This window comes from Panicum hallii, chromosome 1 (assembly GCF_002211085.1).
Source record: "Panicum hallii strain FIL2 chromosome 1, PHallii_v3.1, whole genome shotgun sequence".
Lineage (NCBI taxonomy): Eukaryota > Viridiplantae > Streptophyta > Magnoliopsida > Poales > Poaceae > Panicum > Panicum hallii.
The window spans coordinates 25,517,299-25,537,778 of record NC_038042.1 but is presented as its reverse complement, the minus strand read 5'-3'; the positions used below and the strand labels follow the sequence as shown (position 1 = coordinate 25,537,778).

The 20,480-nt window shown below is 41.3% G+C and overlaps 3 protein-coding genes and 1 long non-coding RNA gene across 7 annotated transcripts; 3 read left to right on the top strand and 1 right to left on the bottom strand.

Moving 5' to 3' along the window:
- Positions 1 to 1,095: 1,095 nt before the first annotated feature.
- On the bottom strand, positions 1,096 to 1,896 carry LOC112886971. The gene is made up of 2 exons (XR_003227467.1): positions 1,603 to 1,896; positions 1,096 to 1,402 (listed from the first exon to the last, which is right to left on the bottom strand). It is a non-coding gene; the product is annotated as an uncharacterized LOC112886971 (long non-coding RNA).
- A 208-nt stretch (positions 1,897 to 2,104) lies between these two features.
- Positions 2,105 to 5,993, top strand: LOC112886946 (UDP-N-acetylglucosamine transferase subunit ALG13 homolog). 4 transcript variants are annotated; one of them, XM_025953001.1, is made up of 4 exons: positions 2,105 to 2,267; positions 3,207 to 3,371; positions 3,967 to 4,063; positions 5,367 to 5,993. In XM_025953001.1, the coding sequence occupies exons 2-4, from the start codon at positions 3,207 to 3,209 to the stop codon at positions 5,621 to 5,623; spliced, it is 519 nt and encodes a 172-aa protein (XP_025808786.1). In that variant the 5' UTR covers positions 2,105 to 2,267; the 3' UTR covers positions 5,624 to 5,993. The 4 variants fall into 4 exon arrangements, with proteins under 4 accessions (XP_025808786.1, XP_025808800.1, XP_025808778.1 ...); XM_025953015.1 differs by having other exon boundaries at positions 2,111 to 2,267; positions 3,214 to 3,371; XM_025952993.1 differs by lacking the exon at positions 2,105 to 2,267 and adding an exon at positions 2,284 to 2,863.
- A 1,529-nt stretch (positions 5,994 to 7,522) lies between these two features.
- On the top strand, positions 7,523 to 11,428 carry LOC112886937. The gene is made up of 6 exons (XM_025952981.1): positions 7,523 to 7,911; positions 8,042 to 8,192; positions 8,550 to 8,810; positions 9,674 to 9,755; positions 10,368 to 10,561; positions 10,936 to 11,428. Exons 1-6 carry the CDS (start codon positions 7,691 to 7,693, stop codon positions 11,242 to 11,244), a joined length of 1,218 nt encoding a protein of 405 aa, XP_025808766.1. The 5' UTR covers positions 7,523 to 7,690; the 3' UTR covers positions 11,245 to 11,428.
- Positions 11,429 to 12,369: 941 nt separating this feature from the next.
- Positions 12,370 to 15,607, top strand: LOC112901307 (pentatricopeptide repeat-containing protein At3g03580-like). Its single transcript, XM_025970193.1, has 3 exons — positions 12,370 to 14,349; positions 14,435 to 14,600; positions 15,567 to 15,607. The coding sequence occupies exon 1, from the start codon at positions 12,426 to 12,428 to the stop codon at positions 14,232 to 14,234; it is 1,809 nt and encodes a 602-aa protein (XP_025825978.1). The 5' UTR covers positions 12,370 to 12,425; the 3' UTR covers positions 14,235 to 14,349; positions 14,435 to 14,600; positions 15,567 to 15,607.
- The last annotated feature ends 4,873 nt before the right edge of the window (positions 15,608 to 20,480 follow it).

Genomic DNA, 20,480 nt, shown 5'->3' with positions numbered 1-20,480 from the left:
TTGTTACATACTGAGGGGCCAATATCAACATTCGTGGTTATGCATATGCATTCAAATTATGGTGCAACAGTTTGTTTTAACACTGCTAATAAGACCCTTACATGTTCAAGTAGAAAGTTTGAATCCACAGGTATGCATACACATTTGAAATTACATTTTTTTGTTTTAGTACAAATTGTTGATCTTTGGCTTCCATTTCTTATAGGTATATTGTGCAAGCATGCCTTCAAAGTATTCAATATGAATGATGTTTTCATTTTACCATCGCAATATATATTGAATAGATGGGCAAAATATGCAAAAAGAGATTTATATGTTCATAAAGAACCAACTGAGAAAGAAAATATGAAAGCACATGCCGCACGTCTATCTCGAATGGCAACATCCCTTGCATTAAAGTGTTCAGTGTCAAAACCACTTCTTGATGATTTAGAGAAAGCATTACAAAAGTTGGAACTGGAAGCAGATGATTCTTTAAGCAAGATGCCAGAAAATGATCCTCCTGTTGATTCAAATGACTGCTGTTTGGATAGAGTAAATAGCGCAATATCATTTAGAGTTCCACAAGTAGTGAAAGGCGCAAAAAGTAAACGAGCAAAGAATGTAGTTGAAAAGAAGTCAAGAAAAAAAATAAAGGTTCTCAGAAGAAAGGTACTCATTATATCCATTACACAACGTTTGGTTCATTTACTATTATCATCTTATCTTATTTTTTAATAGTTGCAATATATTGGCTATATTGTAGGAGAAGAAATGATGAACACAAGAGATAATTATGTTGTTAATTTAGTGGACCCAAGCATTTCCACAAATGTGCCTAATTTCATGGACGGAGGATATACAAGTCTATTGTTTGGTCTTGATCAAGAGGCTTCAGCTGCACGGCAATTACATTTTAGCGAACTAGCAAATGATACTAGATTTGATGGATAGTGCAGTTTAGTTATTTGTAGTAGAAAGCAACCATTGTAAGCTGCTAGATTTGGACTGCTGTTGCATTCTTGCATTATTTCTGATTGAGTTGTAGTTCAGATAGTTTGAAAAATACAATATAACACGTACTTGTGTTGCAATGATATTGAGGAACATCCTGGATAAATGTCAAAAATTCATATTTATTTTAGAATGATATCACTGTTTAATACATCACATATCACCTATCAATATTTCAATCCTCCCAATACACAAAATCTCTCTGCATTTACATCATAAACTGATTGCTAAGGATAATTGGAGAGGCATCTATACTACAATGACAGAGGATATTTGCCGCTAGTGCAACCAATTGGGCTTTCCACACGCCTTGTCTTCAAGAATCGCTGAATAAATACTGAAAATGCATCAGGTTCAAGAAAAACACAACACTAAGTGGTTCTATCTCCAGCGGTTTCAGTACTTGTGTCTGAAACAATGAGAGAATCATGACATTAGTTTCAACAATTCCACGATCTGCTAATGACAACTAAAAAAATTATCTAGACAACCCAAGCAAAACATCGTGTTCAAACTAATTGTAAGGGCACTGTCAAATAATCAGAAAAATCACAAAACTAAATGGATTCATGATGCCTGCAAAACAACAATGGTCCAAGAGACCTTGACCTTCTCCTTCCAGAGCAGCAATCTCAGAGTCACATCCTGGACGAACTGGGAACGGCCTGATAAAATCCTAGAGTAGCAGCAATGTTGCTTCAAGGGGATGGCCTGAGAAGATCCCCAAGTCAACGGGTTCGGGGAAGAGGCCGCTCCGGCAAGCTAATCGGGGAGACATGATGCGGGCAGCCATGGGAAAGGATAGGCGCCGCCGGCGGGCTGAAGGCAGGAGATGCGGCGCTACCTAACAGAAGGTGCGAGGCGCTCTGCACAAAGATGAAATCGAGCCGGGGCCAGGAGCACTCGAGCCTATCGATAGGAAGCCATGGGTGAGCCTATGAGCTGGGAGCCGATGCCTATTACGTGGGTCCGCACGTCGTGTTTCTCTGGACTGCAGCGGCGGATGTGTTTTACATCCGGGCTGTAGTAAATTTTTTTCCCTTAGTAGGGCCCGTGGCCAGCTCGCTCGAGGGTGGCTCATTGATAGCCCTCCCGCTCAAGGGCTCAGCCGCTCAGGGCCTCAGGTTCATCTCCTCCGTTTCTTAAACCTTTCCCTTCTCTCGGATTCTCTCCTCCCTTGCTCTTCCTTCCCTGGCGGCGACGACTCGGCGAGCGGCGGCGCCATTTGTCCTGTCTTCGCCCAGCCCTTTGCCAGCGACGAGCGCATCCTCCAGGCATGCCCGCCCCTTCTCTTTCCTGCTGCTGTGCGAGACGGAGCACCCCAAACCCTAACCAAACTATTTGTATTCGGATGTGAATCCAGTTACAATATACTACCTACTAACTTCAATTTCGTTTGCAAGAATTATCGGGTGTACATGTGTACACCCATGTCCTATGCTGGGTCCGCCCCTGCCGCGCACAAGATCTCAGGTCACTGCAAGTCCTGATGGCATCCATGCTGCGCTAGTTTACAGGAATTACTAGTTTATATATCAAAATGATTAGGGATTAGTAGGTTCTGTTAGCAGGACTGCCATCTACAAAATCTGCTACGCAGTTTTCACATACCCGAGCAAAGACAGATGTACCTGCTAACTAGTTTTATCAAATGGGCATATTTGCTTGAATTTTGTACTTAGCTATGGTATGTTTGCAGTCATTGATAGATGTCTTCCATGGAAGCAAATCTGGTGCAAAACAATCCATTTAAATCCCCCAAACTTGGACAATCTTGGATAAAACTGGAGCATTGTTGTTTCTTCAAAAAAATGAAGAGGAGAAGGAAACTTGCAGGATGTTGGAGTCCACCCCTCGGTATCCCAAACTGGTGCCTAACAACTATTCATGTGGGAGTTTATGTAGTTCTTATGGTTATGAGGCTTATTTAAATCTCTGATTCAAAATTGAAATAGGCCAGCTCACATATGTTTTGAACCTCACTGAGGAACTGGCTTTGGCTGGTTTGCTGCATTAAGATTTGCTACCATGGCCCTAACTACCAGAAAACACTAGTAGTTGGAACAAACAGCTTGGTTTGTTCTTATATCACTTTTATCTTCTTTCTATAGTGTAACTAACATTGCACCATTACCTAATTTCCATTTTCTTTAGGCGTTTTCCCGCATAAAAAAAAAATACTCACACACAGCTTACTGCTTGTTTTGGGATAGATGGCAGATAGAGAGCGACGAACAGTGTTTGTCACTGTGGGGACCACATGTTTTGATTCTCTTGTCATGGCGGTAGATTCTCCAGAAGTGAAAAAGGCTTTGTTGCAAAAAGGCTATACCGATCTTCTTATTCAAATGGGCCGAGGGACATATGTTCCAGCTAAGGTTGGTTGGCTTATACTTCTGTAGTAAATTTTCAAAATATAGTTCCTCTCTAGTGTGCATGCATGACGATTCTACTCTTTTAGGAATCTTCATTCGTGATGAATATTACATAACTGATGATTTATTAAGTTACACTAAGTGAAAAAGCGAACTGGAAACACCCCACAAGTTACGGGATGAACTTAATTTTGTGCAAATTGATCTCATGCGAAGTGTTTGATGCAAATAATGATTCTGATGTTTTATGACAGATTGTTTCTAAATCAAATGTCTTTTAAGAAAACAGTGTGGCTGTGTGAACTGATGTTATCTAAGCGGAAATTCTAACTTTATGTTTGAGAAAACAAACCTATAGTTGTTCCACTGTGTTGTTCATGATGTTGTTTCTTCGTCATGCATCCAACTTGATTCAGCGGTTGCTTGCTTTGACCTAATTTTTGCTTTTCCTTTTGTGATTCATTTTAGCACAGCATGCATTTTTTTAATTATGTTTCCCCCAAAAGAAAATTGTAGTCAACATTTTGATTGGGGTATTTCATGAATTGGCTTCTAGCTATAAAACACAATTAAACTATTTATCTGTTCCGGAATACAGGTGTCAGGAGATGCAACCCTTCAAGTTGATCATTTCATGTTTTCACCAAGCATTGCTGACAATATGAGAACAGCTTCCCTAGTTATCAGCCATGCAGGTAATATAGTGTTTCCTTATGGTGAAAAATGCAAAGATAATGGAATATTTTTCCATGGCATGTTATACCATTTTTAGGTTAAGCTTGAAACTGCCAACTTGAGATGTTAAATTTTCCAATATTTTTCAGCTGTAGACCTAAAAATATATAAAAGTAAACAACATGTTTCTTCACTTCCTCAATTTGTATTTTAGAATAATGAACTACTATAAATCTTCCAATATTATGTACCAGTCGTTTTTGGACCTGATCTCTTTTCACCATGTTCCATTTCCTATTGTCTGATGAAGTGATTGAGATTTGGGAACCTTCTATCCTTTATAGATGGAAGAAAATCAGTAAACAATTAAGGACTACAACCACTAGTGTTAAGAATCATGACCCTATGATCATGAAGGATTACTGGGTTACCGTAGAGGCCTTAGCAAGTTAGCATTTCTAAAAGGAGGAGACTACATGGATTGCGCTCTCTTATTAAGCTAATTGTGAGAGCCTGTCCAGGTACAACTAGAGTAGCATCTTACTGCCATGGTCATCATATTTTTCATTCCTCTGATCCCCGTCGACCACCACCCAAAGCCCCACCTCCCTCGTGGCTTCTTATCCTCCTGGCACTGGCACTGCTTGCCACACAGCCCCGGCCACCTCCTGCGACCAGCAGCACTTTGTCAGCTCGCTTGTAAAAACCCATTGCCGCCCTGGCCTTCTGAATCTCTCCAGCATGGAGCCCCTTCCGACCTTGCTCACTGCCCACTGCCGCTCGCGCAGCTAGCTGGTTGGAGAAAAGGTAGAGAGGTAGGGGAGTCAAGTCATTCCCATCCAATTTCCATCCAAGCAGGGGAAGATAGGGTCTCATATTAAGCTTATAAGGAGAGTGCTTTCTTACTAGAATTTTCTTATATAAAAAGGTCGCTTTGTAAAGTAACTTAATTCCATACAAGAAACCATGAAAGCACCTTTGTTAGGTGCAACTATAATTTGTCTTCACTTTTTACCATCGCGTAATGCACTCATCTTTGTTATTATAGATTTTTTTTTCATTTGCATGTCGTTGAATAATTTGCACAAGTACTCTGCAGCAATGTACAATAAGTTCCTGGTATTATCAGTTTTAAGTGTTCCATGCTAAAAGGGATCAGCATAGCTGCCCTCCTGCAACGTGAGTGGTTGTGCATCATTGAATTTCTTGAGCAAGAAGGTTCTCACAAGCCAAATCTTATGATTTACTGACTGATTTTGCATGTTGGAATATCTTGTTTGTAAGTTATTTATTGTTTGATCTCTCAAGATTTGACTCTGGCAGGTTCAGGAAGCATATTCGAGACGCTACGACTTGGCAAACCTCTAATCGTTGTTGTAAATGAAGATTTGATGGACAATCACCAGAGTGAGCTTGCAGAAGAATTGGCTGAAAGGAAGCACCTCTTCTGTGCACACCCACAAACACTGGGAGAGACCATCCAAGCAATGGACCTAGGGACACTCGTTCCTTATGTGCCAGGGGATGCCGAACCAGTTGTCACCGTGATCAACAAATTTCTTGGATTTCCAGTTGACTGACAAGTGAAGATAGGCAGTAACCCCCCTTATCTGTTCAAACAAAATGGATTGACTGATTGACTCACATGGCGCTCTGATGATTTCATATTGTTGTACAATAATAGCAAGGTGATCTTTCTTGTCATTGGGCATAATTAGGGACACAAGGTTTATTGTCACGTAATTTTGTTTCTCCAGTGATTAACTGCACTGATTTTCAGTTCTCTCAATCCATGTCAGCATTAAGCATTCCTGTGGTGCTAGATAGCAAAAACTTTCTTGCTTGTGAAGTCCAGTAAGAATTGAAAATAATTATATTCTTACGCGAACAATTTGTAAAAGTTGACCTGTTTGGCGATGGGATATTGATTCTCAGCGAGAACATTATGAATTTCTGATGTCCAGCGAAAGCATTATGTTTTCCAATGCCGGACTATTTAAAATAAAGTGCGTCTCGTTTGAGTGGAGTGAGAAAACTCTACTGTGTGCAGAAACCTGAAGTGGACTCCAGACTATTGTTGGTGTTTAGATCAGACAGTGGCTGAGAACTTGCACTATTAACACTAGGCAGTATAGTATCAGGAACCTCCATGGTTACACCTAGTGTTTTGGAAGGTAGAAACGGATAAAGAACTAAAGTCAGCAACTACTCATGTCTCAGTGGTAACATTATGACTTTCCTAAAGGGAAAAATCTATTTTACCGTTTTGAACTGTAGTTGACGTCTAATTTTCAGCTCTATTCTACATCATTGAATTACTCAGACCAGACTAATTACTTTTTCTAAAAATTACCACATGTATTTTGCCTCATCTCCACGTATTCATAAAAATATCAATTGTTGTTAAAATTTTGGTTCTATTGTAATTTCAAGAAGAAATATTTTGGAAGAGCAAAAATACAGGTTGCATCACACAGTAACCTTTTTTGTCACTATACTTTTTCTGTTTTCCTTATCATTTATCATCTGTTTTCACTCTTTACAATTTCAGTGAGCAAAAGTTTCAGTGATAAATGTGCAATCTCAGTGTAGTGTTTATTACCCCACAAGGATGTTGAGATCAAACAAGTCCATTGGAGGTGTGGACATTTGTGAAAAGGAACGCTCTGAAAGTAAACATTCAGTCCCCTCTCCACCACAACAAAAATTCTTCATGTCCACTTACATGTTTGACTCACTTTCACTCACCAAAAGTAATATGGGCCATTACACTAGAATGCAAAATGTGGATTCCTTCTGTGGATAAACAATGCTGAAAGTGTTGGAAGAGGAAAAAATGGCATGCTCGCTTCCAATAGTAACCTTTGTATTCTTCTCTTTTTCAGAGTTATTTTTTATTGTCTGCAATTTCACACAGGTGTTTGCACATAGCATTTGTTATGGCAAGTAAATTCAATTTGTTATGACAAGTCAATTCAATATTTTTTTATTCCCTCCGTCCCTCGTTTGTTATGACAAGTATTTTTCGGTTTATTTTAATTCTTCTTAATTATACAAAATCATTTCGAAGTGAGCAAAACAACAGTCGCCTCACAAACAAGTGACACACTGTCGTTTTCTTTCCTTTTGTTCCTTTCTGTAGATTCATCTATCACAGGTTTCTTGGGCGAAGGATTGAGCATCCATGCGTCCATTGCAAGTCTGAACCTGTGTGAAACAGACGTTTCGGAAATGAACAGAATCGACAACCGTTCCTCCATCACAACAGAATTTGGCGACGTCCACTCCTAGTTTGAACTCGCGCCAAATTGAATCTGGCCCATCACACGGAACCCTAGAAAAATAAACCCATCACTGCCCCTCGAAAAATTGGGAACATTATCCCCCAACAGGCCAGGCTGCCAGCACGGCGCGCGCGGGTGCCCCCACCCCCACCTCTCCATTTCTTTTCCTAATTTTCGCCGATCTCTCCCTCAGCTCCTCCCCCACCTTTTTCTGGGTTTCTCCTCCCCCATCACGGAAGGCACAAAGCAACAAGGCCCCAACGAACCCGGGTGGCGGCCCGTGTAGAGGGAGGGGAGGGAGCAGCGAAGCGAGCGCTGCGCAGCGAGACGCGGACCGGGTCGACGGTGGCAGCGAGAGGCGACATGGCGCCGCCGCCGCCGCTGCTCGGAGGCGCCGACCTCTGGCGGCCCGTCGCCGCCGCCCGCGGGGGCGGGTGGGCCACGGCCGCCGCGCTCCTCGTCATCATCATGTCCCACCTTGCCGTCCTCCTCATCCGCCGCCGCCTCCGCCGCCGCGGCGGAGTCGATCGAATCGCCCGCACCGAGGCCGCCGCCGCGGCGCCCGCGCCCGCCTCCGCCTCCGGGTTGGTCCCCCGTACTCTGCGCGGTCCCTTTTTCTGATCGAAGGATGCGTGTGAAGTCTGCTCTGATCGGTCATCGGTGGTGGGGGCTGGCTGGGCTGATTGTGTCCTGTTTACCCCTGGGTGATGGTAGGCTGGAGGGGCTCGTGACGGAGGACGATCTGAGGCAGCTGGTGGGAAGCCTCGGCGTGGGCGCGCGCGAGCCGGAGACGGAGGGCTGGGAGCATGTGATCTCCAAGGGGAACGACGTCGTCTCCTACAGAGCCTGGTGCGACAAGCCCACGGTATTGCTAGTGCATCTCCCTCTCGCCTTGCTGTGGCAACTCATACACTGGGATGGAATTGTTTTCGCTTGTGAATTGAGGCGTGAAAATTGCCCCTTAGGATGTTTATTCTTTGTAACTACTGAGAGTTCAAAATGTTTCATATGTAATCACGAATCATATGTAGTCTGCTTCAATTTGCGTGGAGTCTCAGTTTGTTTCTGGATTCTATGATTAAATGATTGATGTTGTTGTGCTCTTACAATATTTCTATTCGCCTTGTTTCTATCATTTTACCACTATAAATTTCAGTGACAAAATAGTTCATGCAGCCATGCGTAATGTGTTTCATTTCTGATGATACTTTTGTTCTTGCAGGCTGGTCCTCCTAAATATCTAAGTATTACAACATATGAGAGGTGCTCAACAGAGCAGTTGAGGGACTTCTACATGGATAATGAATACAGAATGGAGTGGGATAACACTGTCACAAAGCATGAGCAGCTGCAGTATGATGAGAACAGTGGGGTGGAGGTAGGGAGAACGATTAAGAAGTTTCCACTTCTGACACCAAGAGAGTACATATTGGCATGGCGAGTCTGGGAAGCAAATGACAAATCTTTCTATTGTTTTATCAAGGTTAGTCGCTTAGCCTCCACCCGTACTTCCTACATTTAACTTCAGATGCATTAGTGTTTGAGCTGATATAGAATGAAATTGATGAAGCCATAACTGTTGTATTGTAATGCAATCTAGAACGTCCATAGCTTATCTGGAATTCCAGTGTCAGCTGATTTACATCCTATGCTAAAAATGTTTCAACCAATGCACGTCCACTTTTTTCTTGATCAAGCTTTTTTCCTTCATTAGGAACATGACATCACTAGAAATGAGCTAAGCTGGCAGTCTGGCGTGCTTCGTTCATGTCTGAGTGACCCGATATGTGTTGTACATGGCATTGCTGCAGGGGCGGAGCCAGAAATGCCTTCCACCTGGGGCTGACCAGTGGATAAAGTACTGGGCTAATTAAAATTGAGCTAAAAGCTATTGTTTTTAGACCTAAATACTACAAATCTACTCCCTCCATTCTCTTTTGATAGACCTATTTCAAAAATTAAAATTTTCTCTTTTAGTAGTCCTATTTGAGTTGCCATCTTGGGAATGCCATGACAGCCGTTTTGGTTCCTGTGAGAGTAACTCCTCCAAAAAAAGATTGGTGCATGCATATGATGACATCAAGACCGAGGAGTCGTGATTAATTAGATGATAGCAAGGTCCTTGTCCTTAATCACTGTGGCAAGGTGAAATAAATCTGTCAAAAGGGAATGGAGGGAGTACATGGAACGAGCTGGGCTAGGCCCGAGCTGCAGCATGCCCGGCACGGGCTCTGGCTCCACCCCTGCATTGCTGACAGCTGGATTTCTTTGCACTCTCTACTAACTTGGCGTCTTTTCTTGAAAATGTTCCCTGATCTGCCATGTGTAAATTGTTAATCCTGACAGGAATGTGAACATCCTCTTGCGGCACGACAGAAAAAGTTCGTTAGAGTGCGTCTTCTAAGATCAGGATGGTGTATTAGGAAAAGTAAGTGATGTTTGACTTTCTGTAAGCATCTTTATTTAACTGATCCTGTTTTTGTTTCATCCTGGGAGATGAATCCTTTTAAGGAAAGACTGAAAATTCCATGCAGACTCATCATGTACTAGTTGCTTGCCATCACATGGTTTGTGTTATGAATCAAAATACTAGTCTCTTCTGTTCCCCAGTTCTTTTTAATTAACTTCGAGATTAAGTGCAGTTAATATGCTTTCTCGCACAAGCCTTTAGTAGGTGCAAGTCACGGTGGCCTTCACTGAAATTAAGTTTTGTACTGAGCAGGTTCTATCCTAGCCGAAATTTAGAAGAAAATTGTGTTGAAGAAAGACTTAGGTATTGCAGTCAAACTTGATGAGACATTCTTTTTTTTTTGTTGTTGTTAGAGTACACTGTTCCCAATCCATTTCAGTTACTTTTTTATGTGACCGTGATGTATTGCCTATATCTTGTGCCACTTCGTTGAACATTGAAACTTGGAACCAAATGGAAGGGCACTCCAGTTTTGCTTTAATTTATTGGATGAAATGTAATCATAACAGAGTATGAAGGATTAAATCTTTGGGACATATATGTTGACATTCTTTTCTATTTATATTACAGTCCCTGGCAGGGATGCATGTCAAATCACAGTGCTGCATCATGAGGATAATGGAATGAACATAGAGATGGCAAAGCTAGCCTTTTCCAAGGGCATCTGGAGCTACATATGTAAAATGAACAATGCTCTACGTCAGTATCCTCAGCATCTCAGTCCGTCGGTATCAATCCTGACCATGCAAAAGCTTATTAAGAAGGTGAGCCCTCACACTAGTTTTCAGTTTAGCTTTTCAGTATATCAAAATTTGTAGTTTTCTATGTTTTCTTATGATGCAACGAAGGCCACTCGTGTTAGCCTTCTAATGAAGCCTGTTAGGGAATGTAGTTTTTGTGTCTGGAGCATGTCTGCGACCAAACAATAAGTATTAGTGCAGGAAATGCTAATGTTTTTTGAGATTTGAATATTTTTTTGGTATTGCCTAATGCTTGAAAGCCTAGGTAAAACAATGAAGCATATTTTATTTTGAAAAATGTTTGAATTAAGCAACCACATAATTTGAGTAGACTACTCTTATTTTCCATGACTGGAATTGTTCATGCTCTGACAAAGCTAAGCTTCTTTGCTTATCAGTTTCCCCAAGACTTAGAGACTGCCATGGATGCAAGTCTTCCAGCTTCCCAGACTACAGCAGGAACGGCTGTTCCTTCAACCCAGACTGCCAGGACATCACGCAAGCTACCAGGCAAGAAGTCTTCTCGGCAAATGATTGCAAGTGGACTTCTGCTGGTTGGAAGCATTGTTTGCCTATCTCGAGGCCGATCCAACCTTGGGGCTCAGCTTGCGATGGCATTGTTCCTGAAGAAGGCCTTCAAGCAAGAGAGAGAATCAGGTTCATCGACGTCAAGGGGGAAAAGAGATGTCACTAGATCCAGGCGGTAGCTGCAGTATAGTTTTAAGTCGTGGAGATGACCTATTATTAGTATAACCTTTCGAATTAGAAAAAAAAATTGAATGCACTCAGTTTGAATGGATACTGATTGTAAAGAGTTTTTCCAGCATGAATTATGTAAATAATCGTTTTGAAATAACTACATATATGCACACAGTAAATTTTGTTGTTTCATCGAGTTGACATAAATATATTTTCCTGGAGCATACTATGTATCGTTTTACCCTTTAATTTCAAATCACTGAATTCCGTGCTATGATGTGTACATAGTTAAATTCACCAATTTGTCAGAGAGCAAAGTATTCAAAATATAGACAGTGAAAAATCATTAAGAGATCAAGCAATAAAAGTTCATTTCACTTCCTCCACCGATCTACTTTGTCCGCTTAACTCCTGAGCAAAATTTAAGCTCATTTTACTCCCTCGAACAACTTCAATCGGTTCAATCTACCTCCAAATGATATTTCTCTTTTTTTTCTTTCTTCATTTATAAATTTAGTTTTAAGTTTAAATTTTATGAATGGACAGAGAACATGATGTCTTATGTTAAAAGATAATTAAAATTTTTCATAGTTATTTTCATAGGCTAGGTAGATTTAATATGAAATTGATCATATAGATACAATTCTGTATGAAACTTAATCTAAAAAATTTATAATGTATTTTTCTAGTATAGGGTATCATATTATAGGTCGGGGTGCAATATTTGAAGTTAAAATTCCACCCGTACGCGAAGAAATAAAAAAGAAAAATCTTAATAGGGGGTAGATTGGATCCATTGAAATAGTTTCGGGAAGTAAATTGAGTATAAATTTTATTTAGGGATTAAGCGGATAAAGTGAATTGGTGAAGGTAGTAAAATAAATTTTTTGCTTTTAATAAAGGCTAACTTTGCAAAAAGGAACCGGTTCGAGAGTCAAAGGTGTTGTTTGTTTATTGCAATGTAACGATTAATCATCTATTTTTTTTACTGACTGCATGCTAAATGTATTAGAAACATTTGATAAAAGGACAATCAAAATTATCTATATTTTGAATTTTTTCGTTCCTGATTTCAAATGGAGATTTAAAGCTACATACAATGCCCTCCAAACTCCAAAGTGCAATTAGATTTGTATACGCAAGACGGCTCACGGCTCACGCATGCGCGCCCCTCCACCATCCTCCCGGCATGAGCGACACCGCCCCGGCGGCCGCCGCCCTGAACCACTGGAACCGCCTGATCCAGCTCGCCGCAGCATCGGGCTCCTATGCCGACTGCCTCCGCCTCTACGCGGGCTCCCTCCTCGCCACGGACATCCGCGGCGACGCCTCCACCTTCCCTTCCCTCGCCAAGTCCTGCGCCGCGCTGCGCCTGCCCGGCCTCGGCCGCGCCATCCACGCCCGCGCCTTCCTCGCGGGCACCGCCGTCTCCCGCGATGCCTTCGTCCGTACCGCGTTGATAGACATGTACGCCAAGTGCGGCCGCCTACCCGACGCGCGCCGCCTGTTCGACGAAACGCCGCGCTCGAGCCGGACGCTGGTCGCCTGGAACTGTATGGTCTCGGCGTACGGCAGGAGCTCTCAGATGGATGAGGCCATCGCGGTGTTCAACGCCATGCGGCGCGCGGAAGTCAGACCCAGTGGGAGCACGCTCGTCGGCCTTCTGTCAGGCTGCGCGGACTCGGTGTCCGCAAGGAACATAGGCGCGTGCCTCTACGGGTATAGCGTCAAATCAGGGCTTGATGCGGATTTGCTTGTCTTAAACTCGGTGCTTACCATGCTCATACGTGGCAACCAGCTGGACACTGCACAGTCACTGTTTGATCGTGTGGAGAACAAGTCTGTGGTTACTTGGACTGCAATGGCATCGGGTTATTTGCAAGCAAAGGACTGTGTAAAAGTGTTTGATCTGTTCAGAGCCATGCGGGTGACAGAGCAGAGTATGGATTCAGTGGTGCTTATCAATCTGACCGCAGCTGCGACACTGTTTGGAAACGTGTTGGTGGCTAAGGGTGTGCATGCTCTTGTGATCAAGGGTGGTTTTCAGTTCCAGGATGATCTGGCGGCATCATTGGTAAATTTGTACACCAGGTGTGGGGATCCTTTGGCTGCTAAAGAGGTATTTGATTCAGTTCACTGCAAGAACGCTGTGTTGTGGACATCAATGCTAAATGGATATGTCAAATGTGGTTGTCCGGACAAGGCCCTGGAATCATTTGATGCCATGTTGTGTGCAAGGGTAGAACCAAACAGAGCAACTTTATTGGCAGTTCTTTCAGCATGCGCTAATTTGGGATCCCCTAATCTTGGCCATAAGGTTGAGGAGCATGTAATAGCAATTGGACTGCAGTCAGATCTGCAAGTTTCTACTGGACTAATAGATATGCACTGCAAGTGTGGGAGCATTCAGCATGCTAGAAAAATATTTGACAGTGTTTCTAATAGGGACTTAGCTATCTGGAGCGCCATGATTAATGGCTATGCTTGCAACGGCAAAGGCAGTGAGGCCCTTACCCTTTTCAGTGAGATGCAAAACAAGGGTATTCAACCAGACGCCATTGTCTTTACTCATGTTCTAACAGCATGCAGCCATTCTGGTTTAGTAGATGAAGGTCTGAATTGCTTTCACAGGATGACGGTGGAATATGGTATCAAACCATCTATCGAACATTATATGTGCATGATGGATTTGCTTTCTAAAGCTGGTCATCTAAGTGGTGCTATGAAATTCTTTAAGGAAATGCCAGTTCAGTTGCGAAACCAGGTTTTGGCTCCTCTTATCGGTGCACACAAAGCTCATGGTGTTGATTCATCCATAGACATTGTATCATTGGAACTTCTGAACCTGGACCCCCAAGATTCTAGCCACTGTGTCCTAATTTCTAATATGCTTAGTTGCTTAGGTGAGTGGAAGAAGGCCAGAAATTATAGGAGGCTAATAAGCAAGCAAGGGTTAGTCAAGAAACCTGGTTGGAGTTACATTGAGCTGGGTGCCTAACAGTCTAATTGATTTATATTTGTACAAAACCCATATACACATTCTGTAAATCCTAACAGATGGCATGTGTTCTTTCAAGTTTAACAAAAGCACTTTTGGGACAGGCTCAATTAAGGTGGGAGAATTGATTGTTCATGGACTCAATTTGAATCTGTATTTCTGATATTACGCACTTACAAGTTGCAACTAATGAAATTTAGTATGGTGCTGGAATTTGGAATTTGCGTCCAACCCATTGATTTGGTGCAACTAGACCAAATGCAAAGACAATACAGAACACCCAATCAGAGACGATGGCCCGGATTGAGGCTTAATGAGGGTAATCCTGAAGGAAATTTCCATATCTACCAAGAGTTGCAGCATATGGTAAGGTCCTAAGAGCATCTCCAAGAGACTCTTTATATCTTTAAGAATAGAGATTCTAGTAAAAAAAATACCCTCCAATAGCCTCTTCAATTGGATATCTAAATATAGATCTGCTCTATTCCGGATTTCTCGTTAGCCAAAGATGGAGAGCGAGAATTGCTCTCTAGACTACGCGCAAGATATAGAAAAGCTGTTGGAGAGTACAAAGATATAGAAAATGATTTTTACTCAAATGACTCTAAATGATGATTTAGAGAGTAGATTTTAGAAAGGCTCTTGGAGATGCTCTAACATGAGTTGCATGAAAGTATTATATTTCTTTTTTCCATTTGATGATTATCAGCAATGTACCTTGTGGAATCATTATCTTCATTCTGAACCATCTTTTCGCATTTTAGGGATTTCTGCAATCCCTTAGACTCACTGTTAACTCAGTTTAAGTAATATATATAGTTTTGAGTTAACTTGTAGCAAGAACCAGTGTTGCATTAAGGACTAAGCAGTGCAGCATTTATAGCAAAACAGGATTAGTTATCAACTTCTGTGTTACTTATTGAGAATACATTAGCTGCCAAACTCTTGCTTTATTTTCTCTCATATGGATTGAAAAAAGTTATGTCTGTGAAAGGAAACAATTCATCACACAATTTCTCAATTATTATGGTATTTAAATGGGAGAAAACCATCCTAGCGTGCCCCTTTCTTTTGTAAAAGAACTTGTAGGATCGCACCTGACTGAAGGTAATATTTTAACTGGGTCAAGAACTGTACAATGAAGGTCTGTAAAACCAGAAAAATATTGTGGTTGTAACTACAAAAAAAAATGAAACAATTAATTGTATTGGTGGAAAATCAGAAAGATACTCCCTGTGAATGTTAGATAAATATTGAGATGTCTTATTTAGTATTTTGTTCTTATTGGCTCACTCCAGTTATGAAACTCATGTTTTCATTGTTCCCACGCAGCATTTCCAGGGAAGCTTTGAACTGCAGGTATATACTGTCCCATAATTTAGCGGAAATGCTATACGTGCGACTACTTTGTCCGACTTTGGTATGACCTCACGGCAGCTGCAAACCGACGTTTGTACGTCTATCATCATGGCCTTTCTTGGGGCCTTTGTTGGGCCGATCAGGCCCAAGTTAAACAACACGTGAAAACAACTTGTAGGCCTTGCGGCAGCACACGACACTTGTTATTCTAACTTAGGCCTTGCGGCAGCACACGACATGATGCATTGTATTCTAACCCTAAGATCAATCTTAATCAGCACTTGTGGCAGCACACAACGCTTGTTCGATCGATTCGCAACTCACGATTTATCTGTCCGGCGTGGTTCCTCCTCAAATTCAAGGTACGTACGCAGTAGCAAGCATATTATTTGGTGACGTTACTTTCAAAGTCACGTTCCATGTTCTTGATCAGAAGATTGTCACGGCATCGTTAATCATAACCCACGTCCTATGGTTAGGGAGTACTTTAATCCTGAAATCAATTTGTGATCAGAAGATTTTCATGGTAGCTGCACACGAAGATTTTCATGCTAGCTGCACACACCGACGTGAGCAGTTTTCTCATGGCTGCTGCATACCGACGCAAATAGGTTCCGGCGCTTTGTTGTTGATTACCTTTCTACCAGCACAACACATGTTACTTTGTTGATCTTTCTACTGCCAAATTAGTGTGTGATTTTGTTCTGCTTGGTTCCAATAATGTTGTAGCTAGTTCTATTTTTTATTTTAACTGACATGAATTGATTATAAAACTGTAAAACTGAATATTTTTCTCACCTTTTGTAGGTAATGGAACCTAATTTGTCTTCAGATAATGACGTGCAGCAGGACACAGCAATATCAGATGAAGATGATTTTATTATTGAAGAGGTTGAGAGTGATTTAGCTAATCAGTTAATAGAGAAACAAGTCCAGGTAGAGCCAACGAAGGGAATGCAATTTGATAGTGAAGATGATGCTGTCAGTTTCTACAAAAGCTATGCAAAAAAGACAGGATTTGGTGTGATAAAAAGAGGATGTAAAAGGAATGAAGATGGAATGGTGAGATATTTCACACTTGCTTGCAGTATACAAGGCAAAGCTCAGTATACTTCAAAGAACACATTCAAACCCAACCCATCGATAAGGATGCAATGTCCAGCTAAAGTAAATTTTTATCTTCAAGGTGAGAAGTTTTGCATTAGTAGTGTTATACTTGAGCACAATCATGCTGTAAGTCCAAACAAAGCAAGATTTCTCCGATGCCACAAGAAACTTGATGTTCATGCTAAGAGAAGACTAGAGTTAAATGACCAGGCAGGGATTCGTATAAACAAAAGTTTTGGTTCTCTTGTTGTGCAAGCTGGAGGTTATGAAAATCTTGAGTTTGGTGAAAAGGAGTGCAGGAACTATCAATCGTGCTATACGTCCAACTCATTCGGCCGACCCCTGTCCGACCTGACGGAGTTGTTTGACGGTGTTAAACAGCGCACAGAACCTAATGAAAACCTAAGTCCGGTAGGCTGGCCCAATAAAAAACAGCACAGGCCCAGGTCTATCGTCATAGTCAAGGCAAGGCTCAGTATAAGGATCATTCACATCTGCTAGTATGTTTTATTCATTCACGTTGTGTACCAACCAGATAAGGATCAAATAACTTGATTATTTTCTAGTGAATGAAGTACTATCTAACTTGATTATTTTCTAGTGAATGAAGTACTATCTTCAGCAATAATTTGTTATCTCACTTGTTCAGATAAAAACCAAATCAAATACCGTACAAAAAAGGTACAGTTATGTCCGTAGCTAGAAGCAAAGTGTTTGATCACCTAAGAAACTAACAAGTAAATATTTTCTTCAAGCCAGCAAAATATATTCAAAAAATTTATGATTGTCCTTTCATTCATTCTAAGTTCTGGAACAGCAAGTCCATGACATCACCTTTCCCCTACAAAAGTAAAAGGAATTTTAGGTTCAACTATATGAATTAGTATTGGATTGTTAATAAGTACGAAAGCAATGGAAAGAATTCAGTAGCACCCGCAGAAGGTCCATATAAGAGGTCATGTCGGATGGTTGTGCAAGTTGATGTGATGGAAGGTCCTGCATAAAGATGTAATATAAGCAAAATGAACTAAAGTATATTTGGTATGACTGAATAAAACTTTGTTAAAAACGTTACCTCCATTTGTAGTGAGCTCTGCATATTCTGACTCGCACCATCTTCTAAACCCTCCAGTACCTTTCTTCCTCTTCGACTTTGCCCTCCAGTACCTAATTTTTGTTGCTTCTTCACTCTCGTTCTTTTTAGATCAAATTTAGATTGTTTTCTCAACATAGGAGGGCGGCCTCTCCTTTTTACTGCTATTGGGCTCAACAAAATTCCTCCTTGTTCTGAAACGGCAACTTCATTCTTTGAGTTTGGTTGCTGCTCTTGTTCTTGGATTTCCTAGTTATCCTGATGTGCAGAAATCTTTATCTTCAACTCATTAAGACCATCTATCACCAAATTGTATAATGTATCCGATCCTGACCCATTCTCTGCCACTTCACTAAAGCGCTTGCACAAATTATCGTAACGCTTCATGACTGGTGTATCAAGCTGATCATCATAGGAACACTTAATGAATGTGTGCTTACGCTTGATATCCTTTCTCCATCGCTGTAGAATATATTTGGGAGGGACTTCTATAATACCTACAAGAGGAAGTGTAGAAAGGATATGCCTGCACAAAATTCCTCGAAATTCAAAACGTCGACATTCACACCTCATGTCACCTTCCTCTTCATTGATTAAAACAATAAATTCTAAAACAATCATTTTTTCTCCAACCTTCTTGTCTTCTCTGACTTTAAAAGTACAATTTGATCCTTCATTTCTGACCCAATGTGGGTAGCAATATATTTTGCCTCTCAACTCATCCTGAAAATCTTTAAACTTTGCATTTGTATATGCTGCCTGGAATTGCTTCTCAAATTCATAATGTGTAATACATGGAATCACCTCCTGAAATGATTTACAATCAGACCTATTTTGTTTCTCCACCTTGTCTCTTAATGCATTGTCATATTGCTCCACAAACTGCTTTAGTGTAGTGGTAGAATTTACATAGCCATCAAAGAAAGCATTCACACTCTCACTCCTCTGTGTTGTCGACATGCCAGCCCAAAAAGTATCTTTCACATAAGCAGGAGCCCACAAATGTCTATTATCGTATAATCCACCAAGCCATTCGTTAACATGAAGACCAAACTGAGCGATCATATTCTTCCATCCCTTATCAAAATCATCTTTACTTAACGAGTCATAGACTAAATTCGACAATGTAATGCTAATATCATCATATTGTGTGTACCCACCAAGCTTTTCAGGAACCTTCTTCATGATGTGCCATAAACACCATCTATGTCTAGCATCAGGGAATACTACTTCAATAGCATTCTACATTGCTTTGCACTGATCAGTAATTATGGAATTCGGTGCTTTACTTGACATGCAAGATAGCCATCCCTTGAACAACCAAATAAAAGTATCTTATCTTCATTTGACAGCAAACCACAGCCTAACAAAACAGATTCCCCATGATGATTTACACTTACAAAAGGAGCAAAAGGCATGTGGTATTTATTTGTCAAGTATGTAGTATCAAATGTCACAATATCTGAGAAGGATTCATATGTAGATCGACTTCTAGGCTTCTAGCATCAACCCACAACACATTTCTTAGCATGCAGTGTGCTCCAACATCCATGGTATAGAAAAAGTTTGGGTTCTTGGACTGCATGCGGAGAAAATATTAATTAATGGCATATGCATCTCGAACGCCAAGCTTCAGCTTTCGTACATCCTGCAAATAGTTCCTCGGAAATGCTATAGGTGCGACTACTTTGTCCAACTTTGGTACGACCTCACGGCAGCTGCAAACCTGCTGCGCCAGAGCAAGTCACTGTTGTAGAGGTAAATATTCTGACAGTTGTCTCAGGACTTTCCATCTTTTCAGGTCGACGGTTGCTTCAAGCATGGGTTGAACAAATGAGCCAGGGGCTTGATAACTACTTTTTGTAGTTTCCTTTTTTATGTTAAATTATCCCTATGTAAATACATAGCATCAATTGGAATGTAGGTTGCCAAAATATTTTTAACCTGTCTTTTACGTGTCCCCAATGCATGCAATCTTGTGCTGTAGTGTAGAATTGATAATTGAACGTAACTGTTCTGTCCTTGCTGCTGAGTGCATGATCTTTTGTGGTAACTAGTGCTTCTGATTGTGTATAATGAATGGATGGCCTATTAAACTGCCTTTTACAATGTAACAAATGAATACCGATCATTTCGCTATGATCACATGATGTCTCTGCATATGCAACTCAACATGTTATTAGACTCATGGTGTAGTAACGGTTGTTTCAAACTATGATTCAAACTTGAGATATTAGAAGAAAGATGATATTGGAGTTAGCATAGCCCATCCAAAAGAAGATGATATTTATAGTTGAACTCCATCTAAAAGAGCTACTCTTGTATGTATGTCCTTTATGCCGATCTTCTTTCCTCAGTGCTATGATAATTGATAAACACAAGAATGGTGAGTGTTCTCTGAGGCTTGTCCAACAACCTGTTCAGCGGGTTCAACCTCCGCAGACTATGCTGGATTTTGGGCCAAAATTCTTTTACTATTTAGATTTTTCACGGCCGAAAATGAAGAAAAGGCCCAACAGGCAACAACGGCCTGCTAACCGAACACTAGCACCAGCCCGAACCGGGGGCGCTATTCGCATGTGACTACAGGGAAGCGTCGCAGAAAGGCCCACCGCGGTCCATCTGCAGCTCGCCCTCCACGCCGCCACCTCCTCTGTCTCCGGCAGCTTCCGCCACCGGATCCACCG

Bases quoted from the DNA above. Each gene is read 5' to 3' on its own strand.
- LOC112901307 (XM_025970193.1), top strand. From the start codon at position 12,426: ATGAGCGACACCGCCCCGGCGGCCGCCGCCCTGAACCACTGGAACCGC.
- LOC112886937 (XM_025952981.1), top strand. From the start codon at position 7,691: ATGGCGCCGCCGCCGCCGCTGCTCGGAGGCGCCGACCTCTGGCGGCCC. The intron at 8,811-9,673 runs GTTAGTCGCTTA...TAATCCTGACAG, and splicing joins CTTTCTATTGTTTTATCAAG to GAATGTGAACATCCTCTTGC. The intron at 9,756-10,367 runs GTAAGTGATGTT...TTTATATTACAG, and splicing joins AGGATGGTGTATTAGGAAAA to TCCCTGGCAGGGATGCATGT.
- LOC112886946 (XM_025952993.1), top strand. From the start codon at position 2,831: ATGTTGGAGTCCACCCCTCGGTATCCCAAACTG. The intron at 3,372-3,966 runs GTTGGTTGGCTT...TCCGGAATACAG, and splicing joins GGACATATGTTCCAGCTAAG to GTGTCAGGAGATGCAACCCT. The intron at 4,064-5,366 runs GTAATATAGTGT...TGACTCTGGCAG, and splicing joins CCTAGTTATCAGCCATGCAG to GTTCAGGAAGCATATTCGAG.